Source organism: Mugil cephalus, chromosome 3 (assembly GCF_022458985.1).
Source record: "Mugil cephalus isolate CIBA_MC_2020 chromosome 3, CIBA_Mcephalus_1.1, whole genome shotgun sequence".
Taxonomy (NCBI): domain Eukaryota; kingdom Metazoa; phylum Chordata; class Actinopteri; order Mugiliformes; family Mugilidae; genus Mugil; species Mugil cephalus.
The window spans coordinates 17,393,658-17,414,572 of record NC_061772.1 but is presented as its reverse complement, the minus strand read 5'-3'; the positions used below and the strand labels follow the sequence as shown (position 1 = coordinate 17,414,572).

At 42.2% G+C, this 20,915-nt stretch overlaps 1 protein-coding gene across 2 annotated transcripts in view; it reads left to right on the top strand.

The window, feature by feature from the left end:
* Positions 1–20,915, top strand: part of ntrk3b (neurotrophic tyrosine kinase, receptor, type 3b) — a 188,198-nt gene that overhangs the window by 132,027 nt on the left and 35,256 nt on the right. For both annotated transcript variants that reach the window (XM_047581346.1, XM_047581345.1), the window contains one exon: positions 16,061–16,249. In XM_047581346.1, coding sequence (XP_047437302.1) covers positions 16,061–16,249 — 189 coding nt within the window. The remainder of the gene's footprint in view (positions 1–16,060; positions 16,250–20,915) is intronic.

The following is a 20,915-nucleotide window of genomic DNA, read 5'->3' as shown; positions in this document are numbered from 1 at the left end:
TGTGCAAACAGACAAAGCACATTAATAAGACGTCTTCATCAATTCGACAACACAAATACTCACAGCACCAGCAAATACAGAAACACACTGCAAGGGACGCAACTGGCGACAGATATGTTTTCAGGACACCCAAAAGCGTGACGAGCCCGGCTGAGCATTAATCACTATTTCCGTTGTTGCTTGTATTACGTGCAGCGCATTTTCAATTTAGCTGGTGTTGCGTTCCTGCATTCAGCTGTCGGGAATATTTGCACTATGTGAGTATTTTGTGTGTCATCAGACTGATGAAGACGAATCCATAATTTGCTTGTGTTTCAGCTAACTGCATGTGTGCATTAGTGTTTCCTTCAGTTTCTCCGCGGCCTCATTTACTGTCTGGGTTTAAGTTGAGCGGTGATGCGGGATCACTGGTGAACATCAATGCAGTGATACTTCTTCAAAGAGCATACGATCCACACGGAATGCGGTCGTTAATACGGGAAGCTAACATGAAACACGAGAGATCTGACAGAAAGTACAGTCAATTTTTCCATGTTTTTTGTTACTTTTTGGATTTTTTAATGTGGTCTTAAACTATTTTCTTCTAAGAACCAACATATATGGTACATGTTAGCAAAAGCTTTGCAGCAAGTCAAACAGAATACTGAGCAAGAGATGTTTGATGTAGCAGGGGAAATTTGTGTCCGGCGTGATTTATTTAGTTTTAGTTTCACAAGAATAACAGGTCATGAATTGAATACATTTTTGTTTTCATCAAAATGAACATTGTACCTAGAAGCCGTGCAGAGAAAAAAAGCATTTGGTGAAAACACGAGAGTACAAGAGTCCCAGATTTTGGTGTAACATTTAGAAAGACACTGATTCATAAATCAAAGTTTGGCATGTTTCCAATCTCGGCTAACAGTTATGCAGCGATGAGGTTGGAAGCCTGCTAATAAAAGACGAGCATCAATTATACAAACTGCATATATTTAAATGTAGGTTTTCATTCACTTCATTCCCTCTCTGACCTAATTGCAAAAAAAGATAACACGTAAATGAATAATTAATATAATCCTCTTAATTGTAGTTTGTCACACATGCCATTGCGCGGAGCTGAAATGGATCGACTCAGAGGACGCCGCCGAGACGCACTTAACAGCTTATGAAGTGATCAGCATTAAAAGAATCTGAGAAGGTTCGGGTCATATCTGAGCCATTATGTGGCAGCCGGGGCTGAAGGAATGGTGGAGTAAATCTGTCCTTTCTCCGGGTGCACTAGTACTACAGTGTTCAGGTTCAAATGAAGGGAAGTTGATGTAACCTTGGCTATGCGCCCTGCATGGCTGCCCCTGTAAGCCATCAGTCTGCTGAGAGTCTGACTGAAATATTAAAGACCTGTCTGCTCTCCCACTGTAGCACCTCAGCACAGATCAGCCGCGGTGTACAGTGTAGTGCGTGTCGTAGGTGCACTTGATATGTATGTAACGGACGGAGACCAAGGTGAAACAAGAACTCAAGATGATTCCTAATGTAACTGACACTCATATTACCATCAGTCCTTTGGTATATTTATCCATCTGTCTATACATCCATGACTGACAGGACCTGTCTGCAGTACATCACAGCTGCTGCTGATGGAGGGCTGAAACCCAAAAAAAAAACACTGTGAGAGTATAAATACATCCTGTTATTATGAAAGTGACGTCCTTGCAGCTCCTAAACGAAGATGGAAGTCAACCCTCCTTGGCACACATCACTGTGCAGCACACCAAACCCCATGCAGTAATAATATGCTTCAGCAACACCACAATTACAACAAGTACTGTACCCTTTGTTTAGGCATGAAGGAGATAGGAAGCATGGCCTGGAGGTAGTGGATGGTGTGTAGAGCGTCAGACATTCACACAGGTGGGAAACGTATCTGATACTTGGATGGTGGCCTTGTTCAAAATATACACACAGTACAGTTTTTGTACTGCATTGCATTTGTGGGGATTAGATTAGAGCAGGGGTCAGCAACCCACGGCTCCGGAACTGCATGCGGCTCTTTTGTCCCTCAGCTGCGGCTCTCTGTGGCGAGTGGTAGCACAAGGATGCTGATGCAGATCAATTTTTCACGCTAACTGCCTCGCAACTATTCACTCAATAGTGAACGAGCGATGGCTACAAAACAACTGAATGACATTTAATGCCACACCACACTCATGGTTGTAACATCAACCAAAAACAATGAGCTCCCGCAGTGCATTGCAGCACACATACTCCTTGCTATCGAGTATTCAATTCAAATGTATTTTATTTTAGTTCATTTAGTTTTTTAAATATAATAATTTTAGATGTCAAAGGGGTTTTGTGGCTCCCAGTGTTTTCTTTTTTGTGGGAAACGGGTCCAAATGGCTCTTTGAGTGTTGAAATTTGCCAACCCCTGGATTAGGGCATGGGTCTTCAACACCCCCCGCGTCCCCTAGAGTACTGCGGGGGGGGATTGCAAAATCTTTGGTTGATTAGCCATTTTCTATATTTATTTTTTTAATTTTCGCCCATGAATTAAAATTTCTTAAAATACACATTAAAATGAATCCAACATATTTTAGTAAAGGCATAAATGTAGACAGAAGACGTTATCTTGCAGTCAGCGACACAGGAGCTGTCTCAACAGCGCACTGTTTCACACAGAGCGCTGCACTAGCTGAAACCTGTCAATCAAAGCCTCCTGTACACAGTAGGCCCTGCCCCTGTTGCTGCTGAACCAATCAAGAGGCTGTATATTACACAGAGACTCTGGCAGGCTCCCTGTAACTGGCCAAGAGCCTATTAAATCGCCAGATGAAGTCCAGAAGCACGCTGCAATATTAGCAGAAGAGGAGCTAACAGTACATGGTATATATAGGTTCTTTATGTTTCTGGCAGTATCACGACCACCCTACTGTTGCACATGTTTGAAATAATGATAAAAATCAATATTTGAACCTGTGTATTATTTGAGCTTAATATTGAATTCAAAATGATAATAATGTATGTTTATAAATAGCACTAGGCTGAGTTTAATGTAGAACACATATAGTAGCTAGGTCCCTACTTAATCTCTCCATCAGTTTGGGGTCCCTGGATTAGACGTATATGAGGTGGCTGCAAAGGAACATAAGCCAGCAACCAAAGCATCACACTTTGGGTTATTGAAAGAAACCATTCATTGTCATTATTTTGCTCCCCGTGACCTACATTAACCTTTACCAGTTATGCAAACAGAAAGCATAAACAGCTTTACCTTTATTTGAAAAATGTTGTCCGCTGTAGATTATATAAATTTAATTCCTGAAAGCCCGGCTTGGTCGTAATTCCTTTCTGTCAATCACTTGTTAATTTCATATAGAATTAATACAATTTATTTGCTGGCAAGGTAGGAATGAGGTAGGGGACTGTGAAGGTTGATTTGTGTTCATGTGCCACGGGGAGTTGTGTAATTAGAATGACCCTCAACACACCCACCCACCCACAACATGCAAATTCACACACTTCCCGCCCCCTCCTCCTCCTCTTCCTCCTCCTCCTCCACCTCTAGAGATTACAAATCTGTTTGGTCCTGAACCCTCCAACGGAGGGAGGCTCTCGTGAAAGAACCGAGGCAAAAATCAAGACCCCTGGGGCCAGAAACGAGAGAGAGACAAGAGAAAGAGAGATGAAATAAATGATGCGAGTCTTTTTAAAAACTGCTTTTAGGTTATGATGAAACGGCAGTTGCTCAACTAAAAGATGCTGATAGAGGAACTGGGGTGTTGACCATTTGCTATTGCTGTCACTCTTTTAGATTCTTGTTTGTTTGACCATGGTTGCTAGGAGTGAAACTTTCTTTGGCAGCAGTGTGTTCAACATCCTGACAACAGGCCATTGAGTGGAAAGAAAGTAATCAGAGAAAACAAAGGGAAGTGGGAGCATGAAAAGGCGAGCGTAGAGAGAGAAAACAGGCGTATTGGCGTTTGATTGATTAATATCCTGAAGTGGGGCAGGCAATTAACTGTGCGTGTTTGTGTGTAAGCCCTTCTAAACACTGAATTCAACCAAGTACAGAAAACATGGGTAACAATGACCTTAGTGGGCGACTTTCAATTGATTAAACTCCCCACAGAGCGTTTGCTTCTGTTACCTGGTTAGCTGGTTTCAGTCAAATACTGCTTCCTGCGACAACAGGCTTTTAATTATGTTACTGCTCTGTCTTTTTTTTAACAAAACTTTGTTCAACTACCAACCTTGGTGATGCTTCAGTTTTTCACTTAAAGTAACCACGACGTTGAAGTTTTTGTATTTAGTAAAATGTCTCGCCTAGGCCTGCGAGTGGATTAAAAATGTTTAATCACAAATAAAAGCGTCATTTCCAAAGTGAACGAGCGTTAACAAAAATGAATCACACATTTTATGTCTGCTTTAAATGTACCTGGAAAGGATATTTTTCAGTTTCTTATCAGCGTCTCAGCTTCTCGGAAAGCTCCCAGCTCAGTTAATAACTCAGTCCACATCGACAGTAAATGCAAATAACTTGCAGAGGGAGAACCATCTGGCAGGACTTTTGAAGCTGAACTTATCCTTAAAAAGAAAGCTTTCTCTGTCCATTTCTGCTTGTTAGGTTCTGTTTTTGTTTTTTACCTTTTTAAGGCAGTTTCGATGCGCATTACAACCCTCAGCAGAGGAAAGTTATTTACTTCCTGATTCACAAAGCTGCGGTTTGGGCCGAGGTCATAACAGAACGTGTGCGCATTAACCATGTGTTGGAAAAAAAAAAAAAATGAACGGCGTCAGAAGAAATTAGTGTGAGCGCGTTATTAACTTTGACAGCCCTCGTTTCAACAACTACAGAATTGACTTTCATGTAATTTGACACCCATATCCATCTCTCTGGAGGACAAAACGTTATTTTTCATTATCTAATTAATTAATTCTGTACTGACATTCCTAGATCATCCGAATGGGGATTAACATTTGCGGTTTTGAATCAAATATCTTACTTAAAGGGCTACCATAACATCTGGCATATATTCATATTTCTCTGTACATACATTTTAACTGTCCCAATGATTCGTTTAGTGAAAAGAATTATACAAATGCATTCAAATGAACTTCAGCTACTTTGTATTTAGCGCTAATCAACACATGTTAGTGGCCTAAGAGGCTAAAGTGGTTAGACTAACATCAGCTTGTTTAGCAATGCCATTTGATTCCACCACTTTCTAGTAGGGCCTACTGGTCAGATTGCTGATTTTTTTTATACAAAAATAAACATGGTTGTCATCATATGAATTTAAGGGCTATTTGTCAAGAGTCAGTGCGGTGAAATGAAGCGGGGAATAAAAATAACCCGCAAAACGTCGGGCTGCGCGTGGCAGATTGCACTGGTTTGCAGCACAGACATCTTAGGAAGAAGTCGTAGCTGCTCCAGTTAGAGATGAGCTGTTCCTCTTATTCTGTCTGAATTTTGTGGACGCAAACGGGGGTGTGTCCTCAGATTTTCAGCTACACGTGTCTTTTTTTTTTTTTTTTTTTTTTTTTTTATGTGTGCCTGTGAGCAGTGAACTGTTCCATGTTCAGCCTGCAAAAACACTTTCCCTCTTGGGAGCACCCTGAATTAGCTGTCTGTCTGGCTACCCATCCTGCTATAAATATTTATACACAGGGATTAATACAGGTTTCATGCTTTCGTGTTTGGTGATATACTGTACATCTCTGCTAAATAAACCCCCATCCACAGTTCAACCGTATTCCACCCACCACAAATAACTCAATGAGAAACCGTGTTTTATCAGCCCCAATAACCACTAATACCCTGCCATTAGAACACTTGTTGCCTGCAGGATGGTGGCATTCATTAACATTCAGATGCTGCACCCACAGCACTGATGTGCACTATCATCAAGCAGTTTTGTGGGCTGCAGTGGCTGAATGTGGCTCTCTGTCTCCTTTGTGATTTACATGCAAACTCTGCCAGATGCTCGACGCTCGGGAATCGTTTCATATTCTAATGCCATCGCAAGAAATATAGCCGTCTCGCGCGGGTTCGCTGCTGCTGTGCATATGTTTGTGCTGCGTGTGTGTGCGTGTGCGTGCACTGTTGCTTTTACTGCTGAGTTTATGATGCAAACTAGTTTCCGTAACAATGCCACCAGAAGCTTTTCATTTGGCTGTTTCTGAGAAGAATGAAAGCCCAAACAGAGTGGAGACTTGCGTCACTGAATATTTTCTCGTACTGCCGTATGTTTTGTTTTCAATTTGCGTCTGGGCGCATAACATGTAATATAATGTAGGCCCTGGTTTTGGTAGAGATCCTGACTCTGTTTCAGCCGTAAATCAAGGACCAGACTCTGGGCAGCTCGGCTTTTAGATGATGTCATTTTCCATCACTTTCCAGACTTGTGTAAAATTGCTTCGTCTGTCTACAGGGAGCTTACAGGGTAATGTGTTGTCAAAGATATAAAAGCTGATAGGGCGCTGTACGAACAGAGTCAGAATAATAATCTCACCGTTTTCTTTTGTTATCTTTCTGAGGATCAAGGCCGTGGATATACAGCAACACTAACTGTAATTGGTTTGCTTCTGTCTCATTGCAGATAATGTTTGATTTTAGAGGACATACAAGTGGCTTCGAATGCAGTGACTGATGAGGTTGGAGCAGAATTCAAATGTGTGTTTATTTCTGTCTTGACTCGGCTGTCCTTCCCCCAGTCCTTCTTTGCCATTCTACACAAAGCAATAAAGAGAGAGCACATTGAGCCGTGTGGGGCGACTGTAAATTGACGATATGCCATAAATATCAGCCGCCCGGGTGCTCAGTACAGTTGGTCACCAACAGCTGGAGAGGAAATCTCACATAATCCAGCTGGGTTTCACTCTGCAGAGGACGCTTTTTGGGTTCCGTGAGAAATGGGGTTGGCGTGGGTTTGCCGGTGGCCGGCACAGTGGTCACTTGCTCACCATGCTTGAGTGGGAGGTCGAGTGGGTCCATTTGTCAGATTTGCTATTTGCATGTGATCTTCGGAGCAGCGGGGGAAGTTATCATTCAGGATTTGCACTTAACCCCAAGGCTTCTTCACACGATAGTGGCCTTTGACAACTGACTGACCTTGTTGTAGCACTCTCACCGTGTGAATTTGCGCAGCTTGGCTGCTAGTGAGGTTGCTACTGCTGCAGCATCACTTAAAAACCAGAGGTGGAAGTTTTTGTGTGGAAATGTTGGCTGAAAGGGACATTTAGTAGATTTTACGGGTTGGACAACTTTGGATTTTTTTTTTAAAGTCGACTAATGTGGTGAAAGTGGAGGTGTCGTTGAGTAGTCGATGACGTCACATACTAAAACAGTTGAATTTACTCTTTCTGCGAAGTAACCGAACATTGAAAACGTCAACACCTTAAACACCGTCCGTCTGACACTTTGAATATGTAGCTCTGTCTTCAACAATGTCAACTAATAGAACACAACAAAACTGAACATAAAAACGTGAGCTTATCAATACCTGAGGCTGCAGCCCACTGCTCCAGCTGTACACACTGCTGTGTGTACAAATGGATGTCTCAAAATGCAGAGACGGAATATCCACATGAGGGGATCAATAAGGGAACAATTTATTTATTTATTACTTTATTTTATTTAGATATGTTTAACCTATAAGTTGGCTTTGTGGATAGCATGTAATAGTGCTAATATTGTAAAAAAAAAAAAGTGGTATATCTCTGACACATTTTCCGCGTATAGAAGCTAAAGGTCTAATAATGTCAGAAAACAAAATTCGCCAGCAAATTTAAATGATTTACAGCCTCCTCCTCTCTGTTACTGCAAGAGAAGTTGTTAATTGACTGCCGCTGAGAGGATTTGGACCGGTGCTCTGTTAGCGTTAGCGGATGCGTTTTCACATGAGTGTGCATTGCAGTAGTAGTTTCCTTGTGTTTCGGGACTGACTTACATATTCTGCATGTCACGGTAGAATGGGCTTCATTTTAAGTGTTTATTTTAAGTGTGTATTTCCACACACTTGTTAAACCCCTGCTAGTTTGCTGGGCTCCTCATCTGTCTTCTCTGAGGCGTCCATGTTGTTATTGTCACGTGATCAGCGACTAGTCGACTTCCTGTTTAAAGGGTCATGGCACAGCGGTAAAGTTGCCTGGTCGGTACAACTCCAAGTAGATTTATATAAAAACAAGCCTCTGAACACTATGACAGTTAATACTTATGTCCTGCAGACCCACTGTCTCGCCTTCATAACTAGCTAGCTGTTAGCCTTGATTTCCCTGTTTTGACCCTTCACTGGTATGAATTTAATTTGTTTCAAATTCATCATTAAGTAAAAGCGGAGTCTAGCCTCAGTGAGTTATCCTTCCTGTTTTCTCTTGTTCATTTTATATGTCCTCAAGTTAATTCAAGTCCTAATTAACTACCTTTGAAAGGAATCTGTGCGATAATTACCACAAGGAGGTGGAACGGAAGCAATCACACTCTGCACAATTTATTCCACACCACAGGGAAAACCCCGCAGAGTCACCCGCTGCCTTTTTTCTTTTTTTTTCTTCCTTCTGTCCTGAGAATCACCTTCAACGTTCCCTTTCGTTTGCAAGGAAGCTGAGACACAAACAAGCAGGTGGCTCCAGACAAACACCCCTGCTGGGTTCCACTCTGGTCCGGTATATTTGCAAAAGTAATTGCCATAATAAAAACACACTGGCAAGACAAATTAAAACTGGAATGAATGAATTCAGCAGGTGAGACCAATATAAAGTAAAAATAAAACAGAGTTCTCTTGAAAAAACAATCTCCTGGAGCAGAGAATGGGAAGAAATAATGGAGGGCAGACATGTTAATAACATCTAAAGTCAAGAATGTGGGGAATGAAAGAAAGTATTCGACCCGGTTAATGTGATCCAGTCCTGGAGATACTCCACCAGCTGTGTCATGGCTGTTCTGTCCAGCCTGTGCCATAAGTGATATAAACAAACAACAGTTAAAGGTTAATGCTAGTCACATCCAATATTTGAATCCCTTGAAAGGGTCAGTGCAAAAAGTGCATTAGTCCATCTCGGAGTCACTCCATCCATTGTCCAACCCTAAGCTCTAATAGATTTTTACAGGCTATTACAGGCTATAAACTGCAAATTATTACACTTTTTTTCCTTTTTTTTTCTTCTTTTTTTTTTTGCTATAGAAGTATTTTGGCTGCCGGACAGCATGTCTAGGACTGAGTCAGAGGAAATTACAATGGTTAGGTATGTCAACTGTGCAATGGTCGATGTGTTATTTTCTTGTATTCTGGGCAACAACACATTTCTGTGACAGATGAATAAGCTATATTAAGATGTCACTACACTGACAATTTGGATTTGTAGAATAACAAGTATCATTGGCTTTGCTCTTTTTATTGGTTTTGCGGATGCTATCAAAAGCTGCATGCAAGGAAAGTATTATTGTTTTTTTTGTTTTTTTTATCCCAATATCTAACCCTTAAACGAACATCTGGGCAAGGGTGGTTTTTCCAGCTGAAACTCACATGACTAGAATATGATGTTGGTCACATGCTCACCTGGTTGTTAACGGACCCTCATCATGTTTCAGTTTCAGGTTCTCACCACCAAGACCTAGATTGTTTACCAATCATTTCGAACTGAAGCAGCTGCATGATTTGTTATGTTTTTGATCCGTCATAGACATACTGTTCACAGTTTTAACATCTTCTGCTTTCTCTGTAATTCATTTTCCGTGGGGAATTCATTTCCTTCTCTCACATGTTTGTTTGGATTATTGGCAATAACTGTCAATCATCATGATGTCACATCCTGTTTCTATGGAAACAAAACCCCTTGAAAAATATTTATTTGACATGTATTTTACTGTTTTATTTCCTCCCAAGTCCCATCCACTAACATGGAGGAGATGGAGTTATGACCTGTACTGCAGTCAGCCACCAGGGGGAGCGCAATGTTGAGGAACTGTCATGGCATCCACTTTTTATACAGCCTATGGTTAAAAGCAACCATAATGGAAAACGTTACAGTGGTACCTGTACATGTTAGGGAGTCGTTATAGTACCACCAAGTTTCATCCCCAACTGGAGCCCTAATGTTTTTGTATGTTTCTTAGGATGAAAGAATTGTCTGGCTGTCTGGATCTCTTATTTGTCACAGTCACGCTGATGAAAACCGGAGCATAGAGATGTGAAATTTCCCTTGAGATGTTGTCAGGCTGCTGTCCAGTTTAAAGACTGATTAGTGCAGTTCGACATTGACGACAAGCACATGAGCTAACTCTATTAGCGACTGACTGCTATGAGCAAAAATACTTTTCCGCAGTGGCAGTGCATACTTAAAGTGGGCAGATGAAGTTGCTGCGATGGTATTTGTGGACTTCTGAGGAGCTGTTGAACAAGTCATTCCAGTCGTGTAGATGAAGTAGAAAGAAGAAAAGAAGAAAACGTGTCAGCTGAAGGTGGGCAGCATATTTTCCTGGGCAGGTTTATGGAAGTTTGATTACCTAATTCACGCTCTGTTTTGGTTTATGCTGCTGAATGTTCATGTCTATTACAGACCATATGCTGTCTTAAAATCTGTGGCACTTTATTGCCCCAAGTCAGTTAGTGTGATACATCACACATGCACACACACACACACACAAACACAAACTGAATAAAACAATCCTCCGATGCAAACGTGTTAAAATAGCAACAGCTGTTATTTTCTTTGCTCGTACATGGCGACTTGACTTTCCTTTCCAGCAGATGGTGCAGGTGAGCAGGGCCGCCTGACCAAACAGCTCCCCCACATGGTTCGTTTGTAGTGTGCGTGAGCTTTCAAGAGACCATGGGGTGCAATAAGAAGGTTTTCACACTAGGAGGGATTTTTTTTAGCCTTATTAAAAAGATTTGGAGTTTGGTTTATACTTACAAGGCGATAAAGCCTGGAGATGAAAGCCTACTTGTGGTTCAAAGGTGGATAGTTAAGAGTTGCGGCTAGTCTTAACAACCTGTTTCAAACCCCCAAAATAGTGCACCGTTTCTGCTCCTTGAGGGTAAATTAGATTGACTTCTCTAAGAGACAACTGATTTGTCTGAATTAGCTAACGTTATTGCGATGGCTACCTTATATGAACATGAAGCATTTGTTGCGCTGCCACGAGCTGGTATTGCGGAACATTGCAGTGAAAAGAACATAGAGTATGGGGACAGGGAGTGACACGTCTCCAGGAGAATCATGGAGAATTCTTAGCAGGGCTGACACATTTCAGGAAAAAAAAGAAGAATGATGTTGGCTAGAGAAACACGTTGGCTTGCAAAAGGTGGAAGGATGTGAGAAATGAGATTTCACTTATGTTCAAACAACGGCATGCCACAGTGATCAAAGACTTTTCCAGTAGAACTCCCAGGACTCACGGCTGTCTGCTCCTCTGAACATGTTTCCTTTTGCTGCCACTGCTGTGCACTATAATGATCAATTACATTTTTGCCATTGCCACATGCAAAAGTTATATACTCTTGACCATTGCCCAACACCTTCACTGGAGCGTCTGGTCAAGAAGAGAAGCTGTCTTCAGCGACAAGAAAAGCAAGAAGTGCTGCAATGAATAGTGTGACCCCACAGAGCTCTGATGTTAACATCAAGGAGTAAGTCTGGGATCCCACGAAAAGACAGAAGACATTTAGTCTGCCGACATATACAAGAAAACTACCACCATGGCATCTTTTTAGGATGCTTGGAACAAGAGGTGCAACGAGTTACTGGAAGCATCGTTCTTTAAGTTTTGACAAGTACTGTAGGTAAGGGAGCAGAGGTACAAAAGGTGCAATCCAGAGGTGAACCTGCATGTGCACACAGGATTTAAAAGGTGGAAAAAGTTGTCCGGTGTGTTGTGTGATACAATAGTATGCAGCAAAAATGAAAGGAAAGGTTTGCAGGACGGCGGTGATTTCAGAATTGTTGTATGGTTTTGAATCAGTTGCTTGAGGAAAAGAAGGAGGTAGCAGAGCTGAAGATGTTGAGGTTTTCTATGGGCCATGATGGACAGGGTCAGGAATGAGTACATTAGAGAGACAGCTCATGTCAGATGTTTCTGAGATAGTATTAAAGAGGCCAGGCTGAGATGGTTTGAACATGTCCAGAGGAGGGATAGTGAATATATTGGCCGAAGAAGGATGCTGAGGTTAGAGCTGCCAGGCAGGAGGTCTAGAGGAACACCAAAGAGGAGGTCTGTGGATGGTAATCGGTGTGAGAGGACAGGATACAGGGGAGAGGGAAATGGAAGCGGAAGATTGACTGTGGGAACGGAAGAGAACAAGCAAAAGGAAAAAAAAATTGACTGTAGGTAAGGTGAGAGGGGAGCATGACTTGAATTTAGTTGCAGCCAATATGTTCTCAATGACTTGCCTTTCACTGACATTTCAAAGGCATGCATGTCAAGTTAATTGATGATTCTAAATTGTCAGTAGATGTGCAGTTGAGTGTTGTGTCTCTCTGTCTCTGTTAGCCCCGTGATAGACTGCCATCCCTGCCTCTCACACAGTGACAGCTGGGATAGGCTGTATTCCCCCGTGAACCTCTGCAGAACAAGTGCTTATAGATAATGGTTGAATAGCTCATGAACATGAGTTGTGTCATGAGATGTAAAATTTAGTAAGACAGAGATGTGTCAAGATTAGGAATAGAGGGATACTGGGGTAAAAACAAAACAAAAAAAAAAAACATCCAGTGCCCTTAGTCAAGGTCTGAGTCAGACCCAGCAGCCTGCCACGGTGCATGGCTGAATCTTCCTGTCGGGTGAATTTGCAGGAAAGGTGGGACATGAAAAGAATGGAAAAATACTTGAAAGTTGGCTCATTTCATTTTCCAGTTCTCCTGAATAAATCAAAGTTGGTTTAATAGAGAGGAACTTTACTCTTAGATAGACATTTCGGCTGGGGCAGGGGGGCGGGGGGGTGTCCAGAGCTGAATTCCATTCTGTGCACAGGCAACGTCTCAGATGATAAAACCCCTCTCAGATGCCGTCGGGCCTTTTCATCACCCAGGTAACATAAATGAAATTTTTAGGATGTTCTCGAGTCAAGAAGTCCAATTTCTTCCTCACTCTTCAGAAAACCTTCATCTCCCAAGGAATCGAGTGGGAGGTTTTTGTGTAGATTTTAACACCGAGGTCTGGAGCGAGGCCAGGTGTTCCCTGAGGTCTCATCGATCTGGTGCCGGAGTCTGATCAGATGGGTTTTTGTTCCATTTCGTATTGTATTAAAAAGAGAGAGTCACAGTCAAATCCTTCTTTAGACGTATATATTCTCCCTTTTAAAGACTTCTACTCCTGCGTGATTACCTTTTTTTAAGGTAATGATTTTGTTTCAAGTGCAGTGATGTTTCGAGGTGTGCTCTGCTGTGCAGCAGACAGTCACAGGCATCACCAGAGATTTCGAGCTGTTCTGTACCACCTGTCCCCAGGGGCTGTGCACGTAGCCCCCCGGTGAAGACCTGTGCTCTGCTGTGCACATCTCTCTAATAAGACAGGCGAAAACCTTTCAATGAGAGTAAATGCTGTGAATAAATTGTTGCTAACACGTGTCACTTCACCTCCACCCCACCCCCCTGCAACTGAGGGTCTATAATTTGATATGACTGGATCTTGATTACTATTTACAGTGTTGTCAAGGTGAGCAAAAGACTCAACATGGTGGGTAAACAGACTCAGTGTCACCGCTCCACTGAATCAGCCACTGTTGACTTTATATCCAGTTGCGGTTTCCCATCCCCTCCCTCCTCCATTCCCCACTCCCCTCTGAAGATGGCTGTTGTCAGAGGTCTGCACGGCAAACTGGGCCACACTGCTTGATAGTAAGTGGCATCAGGGTCTTCCTTTGAATTTTGATTGAAGAAAGGAAAGTATCCGTGGCATTGGCAGGAATGTGTTCTATGACAACATAAATTCAACCAGCGTCCCCCTGCTCTGCCTGTATGATCATTTCCCTTTTCTTTTTATTTATGAATATTCTCTTCACACACTCCCACTCAACGAAAGTCACTGTTTGATCACCTTTCATTGCCTTCTCAACATTCATTATCATGTTCTCTCCAAACTCGTCTCCTGGATATTTGTTTCCCCTGCACCTAAATTCCTACAGCAATTGTCATTTCAAAGGAAATGCAACTGGAACGTTTGCACTCAGTATTCTTAATGGACTTATTTGGCATTGCAAATACCAAACGTATCATTAGTGTGACGTACGCTGGGGTTAGGGTTGTTCTTATGTAAGAATGCCCCCAGACCACACTAATACCAGCACACACCAAATTTACTTGCTTTTTGCTTGTTGCAAAATATCAATAATGATATTGAAAAAAAAAAGATGACAAACACTCGAGTCTATGATAATTAGTTCTGTCATTTTGATTAATTACATTTTAAGGCATTCAAAAACAAATAGATTTTCTTTGAGAATGTCACAGTCAAGTGAAAAATCTGTTTGTAGTTTTGAGAGTTTCTTGGTCTCCGTCCATGTCTGTAGCAGTTTTTATGGCACTTCACAGTCGATGTTTCAGTGTCCAGTTTCAACTGTATTTCTTATGCACATACAACATTGAATGCACTGGTGGTGTGCCACCAATGCGTACACTTTAAAATAACAAAAAACTTCATAAAATGGCATTTCTACCTCAGCTGAAGAATTGTGCACTTAGTTTTTGCTGCTCTTGGGTGACATTTCCTCCTTCATTTCTCACTTTCATCAGGTCTACTAGCTCTTCTGCCATGGTATTCATGCAGATGTTTCTTCAACATGCACAACAAACCTTAAAATGCTGCTGACACTGACCTTAAGAGCCAACTATTGACTTACCATTTGATATGTTACATATACATTGGCGCTGTTTTATCAAGATGAACGGCATTCTTCGATTAATCTGAGTGTTCACGATGCTTTCGGTCATCGGTTCCGCAGTCTGGATGTGAACCCGACGTCTGACGTGAGAGTTAATCACACAGTCATCCACTGGGCCTCCTGCTGGGTCCAGTGCAGTTAATGAATGCAGGGCTTCATTCATGAAAACCCACCAATTCGAACCCACCATTTTCACATGCTTTTGTGCCCATGCTATTATCAAGACACATAATACAAACAGCCACGTATACTGCAATTTGGTACGTTGTTCACAGTCACAGGAGTTACAAGAGAGAACTTGTGTGTGGGATAGTGTCTGAGAACTTGGTGGACAAGTGCAGAAGACAGGGCTAACTTTATCTATAGCTCTCTAAAGCATGCACCTCTTATCTGATCATCACACAACATTTTCTTGATGAATGGTGCCGGCGTTCTCAGATGTGTAGGAAGTTGTTGCATCGAGGCGTATGATGAATTAATGATGGAGTGAATAGTCTTCAGATACCACAGTGTGTATCAGAGGACGTTTGACGTATGCACGCTGGTTATTCTCAAAATATTGAGTTTTGGGAGAACTTGATAGATTAAAAGCTGTTGGTTCAGTCATAAAATCCATGCAAGCCTTACCACTTATCATGTATGTTAAATAAAACCCAAATAACAGAGATGATTTTTCTTCATTGCATAAGATAAAATTTGAGAAAACAAAAAGAGGTATCTTTTATAACCATATAACATATAGCACCTTATTTACCTCCTCAGTCCCCCTTATGTTTCTAAAATTATTTCTTTTTACCAATTCTCCATTGTTTAAATGTTTCTATGCAACAAGATTAGAGTAGTCACAGCAGTATTGTGCATGTAAACCAGGGAATTACATCTGTTTTTGTGACTTTTTTTGTTCCATTTCCATTTTCTTTTATTGTGTGAAACTTCTGTATATCCAAGCCAGAAAAACGGTAATTGGCTTCATATCCACATTCTGATTCTAAATTGGATTGTGCTGTAATTGTAGTACATTTACTGTACCGTAACTGAAACTTATTCTCACTGGCCCGTCGCTGTAAACTGAAAACAAACCACCCACTTCCCCAGCAGTTGCCCATATGTTACTTGATGAAGCTAACACGACATAGATTTTTTAATTTATTTTTTTAAATCTCCTTCATTAAAAATATCATTCCTCTTGTGTCTCATTCCAGGCCCAGTAGCTGTGATAAGTGGTGAGGAAGACTCTGCCAGCCCCCTCCATCATGTCAACCATGGGATTATTACACCGTGTACTCTGGATGCGGGTCCTGACGCGGTTGTCATAGGGATGACTCGTATTCCTGTGGTGGAGAATCCTCAGTACTTCAGGCACGGACACAACTGCAACAAGCCGACCACCCGTAAGTCCTTGCTGTTAATCTGACGGCCATTAAATGCACCAGTACCGTGTCTGAATAAATGCCCTCTGAATTCGTTTTTCTTTTGTATAACGTATGGTATCGATTACAACAGCTTAGGAAGTGGCGCTAAAGAGCTGCAAATTAACCAAAGGCATAATTCTAAAGTGACAAGAGCACTTAATTTGATTTTTTGAACTGCAACACAAGCAAAAGTGTCTGGAAACTTGAAAACCAAAGGATACCGTTTCATTCATTATACTCAATAGGCCTGTATCACGTGTTGTGGTTACGGTCTCTCAGAGCTAATTCTCAACACTTTCTGGCCTTGTAGGAAATCAAATGTGCCACAGAAAGCCAACAAATGGTTGATACCAAATCCAGGGCTGGGAAGGTCTGGCTGGAGCAGGTTTCCTGACTCAGTTCAACCATCCCACATGCAGGACATGACCCCTCCTTTAGTTTTTATACCGTACATCACATGTACTTCGACACTAAGGTCTGAACCTCTTTCTATAACGGCCTTGGCTCGTCTGAATAAAAGCCATTAGGAGCGTTGGTTCTTCCTATTCCTGAAAATGCCTTGTGTTAGCACTCTTTTATCACATTTTTTAATACACAATATTTGACCTTTTCTTTTGGAAATAAAAAGGGACCCTTGAACCAGCGCTGGTCTAGCATAAGGCTAATTATAATACTATAAAACTGCAAGGAGTCATAGAAGTTCCACAGAAAGTTACATATTGTAAAGGAAAGTGTAACATCGGGTCAGAGATCCCTCTTTAAAAGGCTCTTTCAGACCGTTGCATATCAGCTGTATGTCTTTAGAATAAGAAGAGTTGCGGCCCTTGGGACAAAAGTATAATTTAGTGATCATACAGCGTTAGCATCTGGTAGCAACACAGTTCGAGGCTTTTCGTATAGGATCCGTTTAGACAAACACAGCCTGCTGCATAGGAGCTACTGGCGTTCAGGTACCACTCTCCCCAAATCACTCACTCTCCCTTGGGACTCGTGTTCCAGGTTTGGGAAAGACAAGACCACTTTAAGGCCTAATTACTCACAATTACATCGGCTGCTCATGAGAATCAGTGGAAAACAACTGTGCCAGCTGCAGCCTGGCACCTGCTGTTTTCGTTCCAGGCAATACCAGTCAAAACAACTAGACTTAAGGAAAAGCTCTGCCCTCCTGCCTGAGCGGTGGACTGAGATCTGCATCAGTCACATGTCGGCTCGGTTTCAAAATGGTCGCCAGTCTGGCTAACGACGTTGACTCCTGAGCCGGAGCCAATGAGAAAGGAGGAAATCCCATTTAGAGGTGATAAATAAATGACGGGCCTTATGTATTATGAATTGCATGAATAGTTAATGGCCAGCCAGTGACTGATTTATAACATCTCATGCCTCGCGCAGGAGATCTGATTGTGACCTAATGAATAAATGACAGTGGGCAAAAATGAAACTTTCTCCCGATCAATGTGCACCTGGAACTGAAAGTCGGACCACGAACATGTGTGCAACATGACCGCTTTGACTTTACTGAACGTTCTTCCTCTCTGAGCGCAGTACCCCTTGTACTTGTACTTTTTTTTTTTTTAGATTCACATGCGTGCACGGAAAAGGGAAACCGTAGGAAATGAACCCTGAATTCATCACAAGGTCATAATGGCCACCGCTATCTGCCATCGGCTAGGAAAACAAAATGGATCTGAACGGCTGCTGCCTCTGCTGATCATTCTCTGAATATGAATGTGTTCTTTACCCTCAGGGCATGCACACAGGGAAAGGAAATGCCTCTGTGTATCCATGTGCAGGATGTGTGTAGGTGGACGACAGAGAAAATGAATCTGTGTGGATGCAGGCATACTGTTCGTGTGGCTTGTAGGTACAAGGAATTTGCCGATATATATCTTCTCAGCGGTCCCTTGGGTGACTTCCCGGGGCCCCCTGGGTACCTATTGTCTTCCCGGCCTTGATCAGACTCATTGTTCTGCAGCTTCACGTGTCAACCCAAGAGCCGCCCTCATCTCATATACAGTATGGCTGCTTTATTGGTGCCCGGCCACTAATCCATAATGTATTCATTCATTTACTTGAAAGCTTCTTATCCGGGAGAATAGCTTGCTGCCAGCGCGTCTGCCTCAGCCTCTCTCGCTCACACACACACTCACACTCACCTCGGTCTAGCGGCGGTGACACTATGCTCACACATACATAAATTTAAATACACCCACACTTCTCCGTACGGGTGTCCATCAGGAGTTCACTAATGTGATGGTCAGTCCCAGCCTTCTCCCACAATCTCTCCTCTGGGGAAATTTATGGCGCCCCTTGCCGCTGCGCTGCGTGCATTTTTTAAATCAGCTCTAACAATAACAACAAGGAGGTGGAACAAACTGTGACTGCCGCTGTCTGCCACGCTGTTAAAATAGCTGCATGTGATGAGAAATCGCCTGCTGCAGAGCTCACACCAGTGATTCCAGCGTGCCCTTACCAGATGCATTATTCATGAGTGTTTGATTTACAAGTCGAAACCGAGCTAAAGGACATAATATATTGGTACCATTGGTTAAATAGTTTTAGTCACATAAAACAGAGCACACCGCTGTTTAGGCTGCGGCGTGTGAAATCTGCGGAAGTGCTGCGTTTATTCCCCCACTGCATGAGAGAAGAAAAAAAAAACGCACAAATATCATGCCATCATAGCTGCCCTCTAGATGAACCTGCTGCAACCTGTACACATGCAGCCGATGGAGGTACCGAGTTCGTCGTGTGAAGACGTTGTGGCACGACTGTCACTCTAATTCGCCGTCGTATGCTTGAACCGGCGGCCTTGACTTTTTGCTGCGGTGAATAGGCGAGCCGTGGCTGATGAGGACGTTTGTGGAGATCACTGGAGTCCACTTTTTTTTTCTTCTTCTTTTTTTTTTTGTGTCCACAGAAAAGGCGAAGAAGGACAGTCCTGGGGAAATGTAGCCGCATTAGCGAGATAAAGGCAGAAAAGGCAAAGGACAATTCTTTAGCCTAATGACAGATCCTTATCTACTCGGATCCACTGTCTCCCAGCAAGTGGCTTTGTTTTATCACTCAGCTTGCTATTTTAATTACGGATTTGTCACAGCCGCTGGCCAAAATTAGACAATAGCTTTTGATGTTAGACTATAGCGTATAGCCTTTCATTATATCCATGTTATTAGGGATATCACTTGTGGGTATAGCTCGGACAAACCTCCCCTCTGTCCCCTTTGCTTTTGGTGTAACAGAGACATAATTATGCTCAAGGTGATGTTTTTGAAGATTAAAATGTTCCCAGCAGAGACAAGGAGTGACTAATTTGCCAGCTTGAAAGCTCGGCAATGAATAGAAATGCAGAGCAGATTGATTGAAAGGCAGTTATCATGTTCCAAGGCTATGATTCCATGAATTATAGTTTGAAACAAGAACAACCCCGTAGGCTAGGCAATTGTGAATTCAAGCAACCTACTTTAGTTTGCTACCCGAGAAGACGAGCTCCTTTCAGCTGAGCCCAGGAAAAGAGCAAAGTATAAACTCGCACAGTAGAACGAAAGCTCTAAAATGACGCTTGTTGATGCCAGGTGGAGTCATGTGAAATCCATCCAGTCGCACTAAAACCACATTCACTTCCCATCAGACAAAAACACCCAGATTCTGGGAGTAGAAATCCATACGCACCACAACACAACACGAGCCAAGCATTAATAAGAGGGGGAGAAAAATGTAAGTGACTGAAAAATGACGACTTCTGTTTTAATTGCTTCGCAAACTGGAGAGGAAGCAAAAACAATTTGGAGTCCACATTTCCTGGCACCCACTAGTTTAAATTAAGATTCTCTGCATATAGTATTCCTGTGAGAGCATGTGATTTGCAGCAACACCGATTTGTTTTCAGTGTTAACACACGGGGAACAAAGAACTAACTGTACGTTTAAATCTAAACGCTTGAGTTTGACAGGTCACCTCCGTGATGAATAGTTCATTTCTAGCAGAGAGGAAAACAAAACAAAACCTGAAATATTCATGTTACGTTGGCAGGCTTTCTTACATAAATGTACTTTTTTTTTTTTTTGCTTTTATAGACACGCAGTTTACGCCGTATCTATGGTGACTAACAGCCCAGGGTGCGTAGCCGCATCTCCCCTCTCCTGTCAAATGTAACTAATCAAGACTTCTACGGAGAGCAGCGAGTGGGAAGCACTCTGGGTTTACGTCAACCTAATGCTCTCAAATTTCTCGCCACACGCAAGTTGACGAACATGAGAATTTACTTTTAATTCGTTGTAGCCATTTTCTAGTTCCAACTAGCAACACATGCCGCTTCTGCATGTCGAGGGTCGAAACTCTCTCTTTCTGTGGCGCTTTGGGAAAGTTGATATGGTTTTTAATTTTCCCCCTCAAAGCTTCTTGACACAAATATTTGGATTCAGGAACCACACATGCAACACAATGGAAAAAAAAAAGAAGACATCTTAAATAAAAAAAAATGAAGTCAGTAAAAAAGAAGGTACATTGAAAAAATAAGAACTATAAACAAACATGAAATCAATAACTCCGGGCTTATTTCATTGCTTTTTTTCTAATAACTTGTAGGCCCATCAGAGTGACGACGTCTGTGATGCATCCTGTATTTTAGCCAGCCGTAGGTGTTGTG